Raw genomic sequence first — 7,692 nt, 5'->3', positions numbered from 1 at the left:
TAGTTTTAGCTATTTTAGGGGGATATCTGTGTGTGCAGGTGACTATTACTGTGCATAATTATTAGGCAACTTAACAAAAAACAAATATATACCCATTTCAATTATTTATTTCTACCAGTGACACCAATATAACATCTCCACATTCACAAATATACATTTCTGACATTCAAAAACAAAACAAAAACAAATCAGCGACCAATATAGCCACCTTTCTTTGCAAGGACACTCAAAAGCCTGCCATCCATGGATTCTGTCAGTGTTTTGATCTGTTCACCATCAACATTGCGTGCAGCAGCAACCACAGCCTCCCAGACACTGTTCAGAGAGGTGTACTGTTTTCCCTCCTTGTAAATCTCACATTTGATGATGGACCACAGGTTCTCAATGGGGTTCAGATCAGGTGAACAAGGTGGCCATGTCATTAGTTTTTCTTCTTTTATACCCTTTCTTGCCAGCCACGCTGTGGAGTACTTGGACGCGTGTGATGGAGCATTGTCCTGCATGAAAATCATGTTTTTCTTGAAGGATGCAGACTTCTTCCTGTACCACTGCTTGAAGAAGGTGTCTTCCAGAAACTGGCAGTAGGACTGGGAGTTGAGCTTGACTCCATCCTCAACCCGAAAAGGCCCCACAAGCTCATCTTTGATGATACCAGCCCAAACCAGTACTCCACCTCCACCTTGCTGGCGTCTGAGTCGGACTGGAGCTCTCTGCCCTTTACCAATCCAGCCACGGGCCCATCCATCTGGCCCATCAAGACTCACTCTCATTACATCAGTCCATAAAACATTAGAAAAATCAGTCTTGAGATATTTCTTGGCCCAGTCTTGATGTTTCAGCTTGTGCGTCTTGTTCAGTGGTGGTCGTCTTTCAGCCTTTCTTACCTTGGCCATGTCTCTGAGTATTGCACACCTTGTGCTTTTGGGCACTCCAGTGATGTTGCAGCTCTGAAATATGGCCAAACTGGTGGCAAGTGGCATCTTGGCAGCTGCACGCTTGACTTTTCTCAGTTCATGGGCAGTTATTTTGTGCCTTGGTTTTTCCACACGCTTCTTGCGACCCTGTTGACTATTTTGAATGAAACGCTTGATTGTTCGATGATCACGCTTCAGAAGCTTTGCAATTTTGAGACTGCTGCATCCCTCTGCAAGATATCTCACTATTTTTGACTTTTCTGAGCCTGTTAAGTCCTTCTTTTGACCCATTTTGCCAAAGGAAAGGACGTTGCCTAATAATTATGCACACCTGATATAGGGTGTTGATGTCATTAGACCACACCCCTTCTCATTACAGAGATGCACATCACCTAATATGCTTAATTGGTAGTAGGCTTTCGAGCCTATACAGCTTGGAGTAAGACAACATGCATGAAGAGGATGATGTGGACAAAATACTCATTTGCCTAATAATTCTGCACTCCCTGTATGTAGTTATCTTGGTCCATGTGTACGTCTCCCATTAACAATGACTGGAGCTTGTCAAGCTGTGAGGCCAACAGCTTGTTTCTGGTGGTTTGTGCGAGTTAATTGCCCCTGTGAAATGAATTTATTGGCTCAAATTATGTTTTGTTTTTTTTTGTTTTTTTGTCGTGTGCAATTTATGACATAAAAGTAATTTCATAGTTTAGACCAGGGGTAGGCAACCTTTCTGATGAGGAGTGCCATCTAAAATTTCCACAGCAGTCAATATGCCGTATGATTGCATTAGCAATAAATTTAATAACGCTCTATATTAACAGTTGCACACTATATAGAACAACATTATACAATTATATTTGTTCGCAGATGTTTGATATGCTGCAAATAAACTCAGCCGATATGGCATGTTTGTTGATACAGGGATACAAATGTTAATGTGATCTTATGAACTTTGAAACTTGAAACTTTGCTAGACCCGCCCCTGCACAGTTACCAGCTGTCAGCGACTTAGAAAAGGATCCTGGTGTTATTTGTCTCTCAGAAACAGCTTATAACTTCCCTTCAACTCATTCATGTCGCCTAAAAGGTAAACAAGCAAGAGAGATGGGACTTGTGTTAGAAATGCTGATCAGCTGATCATTGATCAGTTTTGTGATTGAAGTAGCAACAGGAAAGGGAGGGGGAGAGAATGAGAGAAGAAGAAACAGCTGTGCAGCATAAAAACGCAGAATAACTCCAGCGTTGTGTCTTTTTCCATTCTAGCTGAAGTCCGGGACAAACTGTTCCTTTTCAGCTCAATACGAAATGATAATATTTGTGTTCCTTCTCCACTGGTGCAGGCAAGCTACAGTTGTAGCCACAGCTGCCCTGGGGCAGACTGTCAGAAACGAGGCTGCCATATCGCGCCATCGGCCCCTCTGGCCAACACCAGTAGGCAATAGGTGAAGTGTCTTTCCCAAGGACACAATGGCCGAGACTGTCCAAGGCGGGGCTTGAACCAACAACCTTCCGATTACAATCAATCAATCAATCTTTATTTATAAAGCACTTTTCATACAAAAAAAAATGTAGTACAAAGTTCTTTACATGGTTAAAAGCAGCCCACCCCACCTCCAACTCACTCCCCACACTCTCATTAACATAAACAATATGAATACACACATTCCCCCCCGCCCCCCACACACACACACACACACTTAAAGAGTAAAATTGGGCTGGGTACGCATGTGCCAAGTGAGGAAACACTATCACAGGGAGCCGTCTGCACCGGGAGCTGGCCACAGACCGCAGCCTCCGGGCTGGGCACACAGCAGGAGGGAGGCAAAAAAGCCCCCCAACCAGGCTGAGAGGACCCCCAGAGACCCAGCAGCCACGGTCGATCACAGCCCCGGTGCAGAGAGCGCCCTCCGAGGAAACACTGGAGATATGACACAATACGATATATACAGGGTAAAATGATAAAATAAATAAGAACAGGATACAATATAAATATAAATATAAATAGAGTAAGAAGATTAAAAAATGAATAAGAATAAAATCAATAAATATTAGGTAAAACCTAAATTAATAAATAGAATAACAGGATAGAATAAATAAGCATAAAATAAATAAACGCTAAGTAAAAGCTAAATTAAAAAGGTGGGTCTTGAGCCTGTTCTTAAAAACATGTACGTTCTCTGCGGCCCTGAGCTCCTCCGGCAGGCTGTTTCACAGACGAGGGCCATACCACTGAAAAGCTGCCTCTCCGTGAGTATGTGTCCTGACTTTAGGGACAATCAAAAGGCCAGTACCAGAGGACCTCAGGGTCCGCGAGGGTTCATATGGTAAAAGCAGAGTTGGCAGTTCGTCTACAAGACGAACTGCCAACTCTTGAGCCACGATCGGCCCCATGATGGATGTTTTACTGTCACCACCAGAGCCAAAGACCAGAGCTGGATTCTTAAAATATTCACATTAAATCCCTACAGCTTCCTCCCACAGTCCAAATAAATGCACTTAGTGGGGATAGGTTAATTGGAAACACTAAATTGCCCATAGGTCTGAATGGGGTAAATGTGAGTGTGACTGGTTTCCTCTGTCTATGTGTTAGCCCTGCGACAGACTGGCAACCTGTCCAGGGTGTAACCTGCCTCTTGCTCAGCTGGGATAGGCTCCAGCGCCCCCAGGGGACCCTAAAGGGGTAAGCAGAAGTGAATGGATGGAACTACAGTCTTATTCTGATCATCCAGACAGATTAACTGAATATTATCAGGTCCTGAGTAGAGAGAGTCTGACTGGATGTTGCTACTGGGAGGAGGAGTCTAAAGAGGTTAAAGGAAAAAGACGTGGAAAATCTTTCTTCCTGAATTGATTACTACAAAGGTAATCATGGAACTTGCAGATAAGAAACAGATTTATAAATCCAAATGTGATCAAATAAAGTGCAACAACATAGAAAAAAAGCAACTTATGTCAAACACTCATCTCTGAACTTGAGTACACATGCTTTATTGCACTCTAGGTTTGTGTATTTCAAATAAACATTTTCTGTCTTACAGTTGTTTATTGTACAAAAATATAAAGCCAACATTCGTCTATTCTCCTACTCCTAATTTTGTTTTATGTATGTAGCTAGAGACTGACCACATATGCAGTAACAAATAAAAACATAAATAAGCAAGCTTTTTTTTTTTCCATATATTGTCACAGTTACGCATGCGACTCTCCCCTCTTTTAACAGCTGACAATAAACAGTTTTAATAACAAGAGCTGCTTATAAGCTAACATGATGCCAGCTAATGCTAGGTTCCAGTGTCTGAAAAAAATCACACTTTCCCTCTGATAAATTGTTTGAATACATTCTCTCATAGCACGAAGGTTTCTTTGCTAAGTTTCCAAGGGCAGTTATGTTGGATCCACGTCATAGAAGGTTTCTCTAATGCTGCCTAAAACAAGAGGCTAACAGCACTCTACTGCCAGTGCTGAGATTTTACACACCGTACCTCTAAGCTCATTTTTGGTGATACCAGAATGATTTGGTGTAAGGGAGATAAACAGAATTCCCACGAATCCAGGACCCAATACTGCTGCTCCCTGGTTAGTGCAACATAGGCAAAACTGCTGAAGTTATAAACGTTCAATCCCTATAGAGAACTGAGGGAGTTCATGACTTCACAAAAGACCGAAAATACAAATCAGGAGTCACAACTGTAAAAAATAAATAAATAAATTAATTAATTAATTAATTAATAATAATAATAATAATAATAATAATAATAATAATAATAATAATAATAATAATAATAATAATAATAATTGTACTACTCCCACAGATGAACAACTTCAAACTTGAAATTCTGGATTTATTTATTTATTTATTTATTTGTTTTTTGTTTTTTTAATCTGAAAAATCACAACTTAACTTTTCACAGAAACAGTGAATACTTAATAGTATTTCCTCGGAACCTGCTTTTGTCTGATCATTTTTTGTCAGTGTCCCGGCACACTGCTGCAACAAACAAGTCAGTTTATTCTGAACTGGGTGATGACTCCTTTAAATGAAAATTAGCTTGTAGCTTGTTATCTGTCTAATGATGTGACTGGATATGTGAGCTCAAATATTATTTGTTGAATTTAGCCTGTTGCATCAGTTGCTCACTTTCTCTTATCTCGGGGTTAACAAACTCAGTTGTTGCTTACTCTGCAGTCTGGAAGAGGACCCTGTACTCTGCACAGACTTGGATGAGCTTTGTTAAACGAGGTTCATGTTAACAGTTTAAATTACGCATTTTTTGGAGGCAGTGACAACCAAAGACAACGGTGTTTGTTACAATCTGAGAAAGGAAGAAGCAACCCATGTATGTTTTTATAATGTTTTTCTGCTTCTATTACTACTGTTAGTGATGAAAAAGCAAGAATGTGCATAGACTATTATTAGTACAAGTAGTAGTAGGATTAAGTAGTCGTAAATTATTAGATATATGAGAATTTGTAAGTTTTTGAGATTTCTATATCATCAATGTGATTTTTGTTTTTCCCACCAAAACACTTGTGATGCAAATTCATATTTATTTTTTTATCTGTCAGGTTCAATAAACACTACATTTTTCACTCTAATTTTCTGCCAATTATTTTATGATTAATGCTTTAAAGAGTTAAAGAGGTTGTGTCATTAACATAATGCTTTTAGAGGACTGTAGCTCATTCTGTGTGTCTGTAGCAAAGTATTTAAACAGTTAAAAAAATTCTCAGTTTAAGTAACAGGTACAAAAAAAAATCCTTGAAATGAAGCTCAAAAAATCTAGAGAGAACTATGGTGCAAGTTGATTTCGAACTTATTTTCATAAAAAGGGCAATCGTGGCAGTTTGTCTTTTAACCAGAAGGTTGCTGGTTCTAGTCCCGGCTCGGACAGTCTAGGTTGTTGTGTCCTTGGGCAAGACACTTCACCTACTGCCTACTGGTGGTGGTCAGAGGGCCTGGTGGCGCCAGTGTCCGGCAGCCTCGCCTCTGTCAGGGTAGCTGTGGCTACAATGTAGCTTGCCATCACCAGTGTGTGAATGAGTGGAAGGCTGAATGTGTAAAGCGCTTTGGGGTCCTTAGGGACTAGTAAAGGGCTATATAAATACAGGCCAAAAATAGCATTTTGATGGTAAACACTCCTTTAAACACCATCACAGAAAACAGATTTCACAGTGTTGCTGTTTTCTATATGTTGAAACATATAGAAAACCTTGTGTCAGATATATATTTTTGCAACTCTGAATATAAAAAAAAATATGTCAAATATTTTGAGAGCAAATTTTTCTTCTGGTTGCTTCCAATGCTGTGTTTGTAGTTCATGTAGTTTTGGTCAGTCAGTGTAATAATCAGCATCATGAACAGAATCAGATGTTGTGACGAGTGAATGAAGTCAGACTGTAGATTTTTCTTCTTCTAGCTGTACTGACTGACCTTTGACCTCATGTGTTGATGACTCTTCGCCTCTGTCTCCTCTCACAGGGAGAAGATGATCTGCAGGATCCTGCTGCTCATCATCCTCACCTCATGTGTCTCTGGTTAGTTTACAGCTTCACTTTATGAACTCCAAATAAAGCTCAACAACAGATTTGTTCTAGTTCTCAGTGTGTCTGCTCCTCTCTTTCCCTCTCTGTCTCCTCAGCAGGATCATTTGTAGTCAATGTGACACAGACCTGCTATCAGGCAGAGGAGAACCACAACATCACACTGGAGTGGACGTTCACCATCATAGATGACATGTCTTTGATTAGTGTCCTCTGTTATCAGAAAATTGAAGAAAAAATAGTAGTCTTGTACAATTTTGTTCATTATTTTGAGGTGTCAGAGTCTCGGGATGAAAAGTTTTCAGGACGAGTCCAGAGTGACAAAGACGCCCTCAGAGAAGGACGAATCAGACTTCAGCTGTCCAGACTCAGGAGTGATGACTCAGGTCTTTATGTTTGTGCAGTGTTTACTAACTACTCCTCAGGTTCAGCAAAATGTGATCTCAAAATCACTGGTAAGTTTATTCAGTAGAATTAATAGATTTTTCAAATTTCACTCTTTCGCTGGCTGGACTTTTAATCTGCACTTGATGGAGTTTAATTGTTGAGAATTTTATTATTAGTCAAGATCAGCTTTCATAATTAAAACACATTTCATGCATGTAAGACAAACATCAAAATGTGCTCATGCTGGACATGAACATATGTTAACTGTTTCTTTCTTCTTCTTTTTTTCTTTCTTTTTTTGTCTTTTACAGCAGCTGCTGATCAACTCAGAGATCGACTTTAACACCCAACACAGTTGGGAATGGCACTGACAGCACCACCTCTGATGTGGTGTTTGCCATAATTCAGAAAGAAAGTGCAGACACAAGACTTATTTATAGCTGTAGAGATGAGTTTCTCAGATTACAAGTAATAAATCTAAGTTTCTTTGATGATTTTACATCTCATCAACACCAAATAATTTAATTCCAATTTCTTGTTTAAAATGTATTTTCTGTTTTTTTACAACCTGCAAAATGATCATTAAAGAAGTTAATTATAGGATTTGACAAAAGTATTTTTTGTTATGGTGTGCTGGCTCTGTGAAGAAACAATACTGGCTTGATCAAGGCTTTCTGTGTTGTGTAAAAATCAACAAAAACAAAACATCAGCTATTTAACACTAATAAAGTGATTGAAGACACTGAGACCTGAGGGCCATGGCCACAAGAAGAAGCATAAATACTCACAGACAGGTAGTCAAAATTGTTTTATAGTTTTGATATGGACCAAAGAATATACAGATGAC

At 39.5% G+C, this 7,692-nt stretch overlaps 1 protein-coding gene across 2 annotated transcripts; it reads left to right on the top strand.

The window, feature by feature from the left end:
* Nucleotides 1–5,086: 5,086 nt before the first annotated feature.
* LOC146579394 (programmed cell death 1 ligand 1-like) lies at nucleotides 5,087–7,439 on the top strand. 2 transcript variants are annotated; one of them, XM_085269369.1, is made up of 4 exons: nucleotides 5,087–5,254; nucleotides 6,397–6,452; nucleotides 6,560–6,913; nucleotides 7,157–7,439. In XM_085269369.1, coding segments are annotated over exons 1-4 (444 nt in total). In that variant the 5' UTR covers nucleotides 5,087–5,252; the 3' UTR covers nucleotides 7,189–7,439. The 2 variants fall into 2 exon arrangements, with proteins under 2 accessions (XP_085125495.1, XP_085125494.1); XM_085269368.1 differs by having other exon boundaries at nucleotides 6,557–6,913.
* Nucleotides 7,440–7,692: the final 253 nt, after the last annotated feature.

The sequence above is a fragment of the Mchenga conophoros genome, linkage group LG3, assembly GCF_057382185.1.
Source record: "Mchenga conophoros isolate Kocher_MC1m ecotype Shallow Benthic linkage group LG3, M_conophoros_male_GT1.1, whole genome shotgun sequence".
Classification (NCBI taxonomy): Eukaryota; Metazoa; Chordata; class Actinopteri; order Cichliformes; family Cichlidae; genus Mchenga; species Mchenga conophoros.
This window is presented reverse-complemented; position numbering and strand designations above follow the sequence as displayed.

Excerpts from the sequence above, each read along its gene's own strand:
- LOC146579394 (XM_085269368.1), top strand. Across the intron at positions 6,453-6,556 it reads CCTCACCTCATGTGTCTCTG|CAGGATCATTTGTAGTCAAT; the intron begins GTTAGTTTACAG and ends CTGTCTCCTCAG. Across the intron at positions 6,914-7,156 it reads ATGTGATCTCAAAATCACTG|CAGCTGCTGATCAACTCAGA; the intron begins GTAAGTTTATTC and ends TGTCTTTTACAG.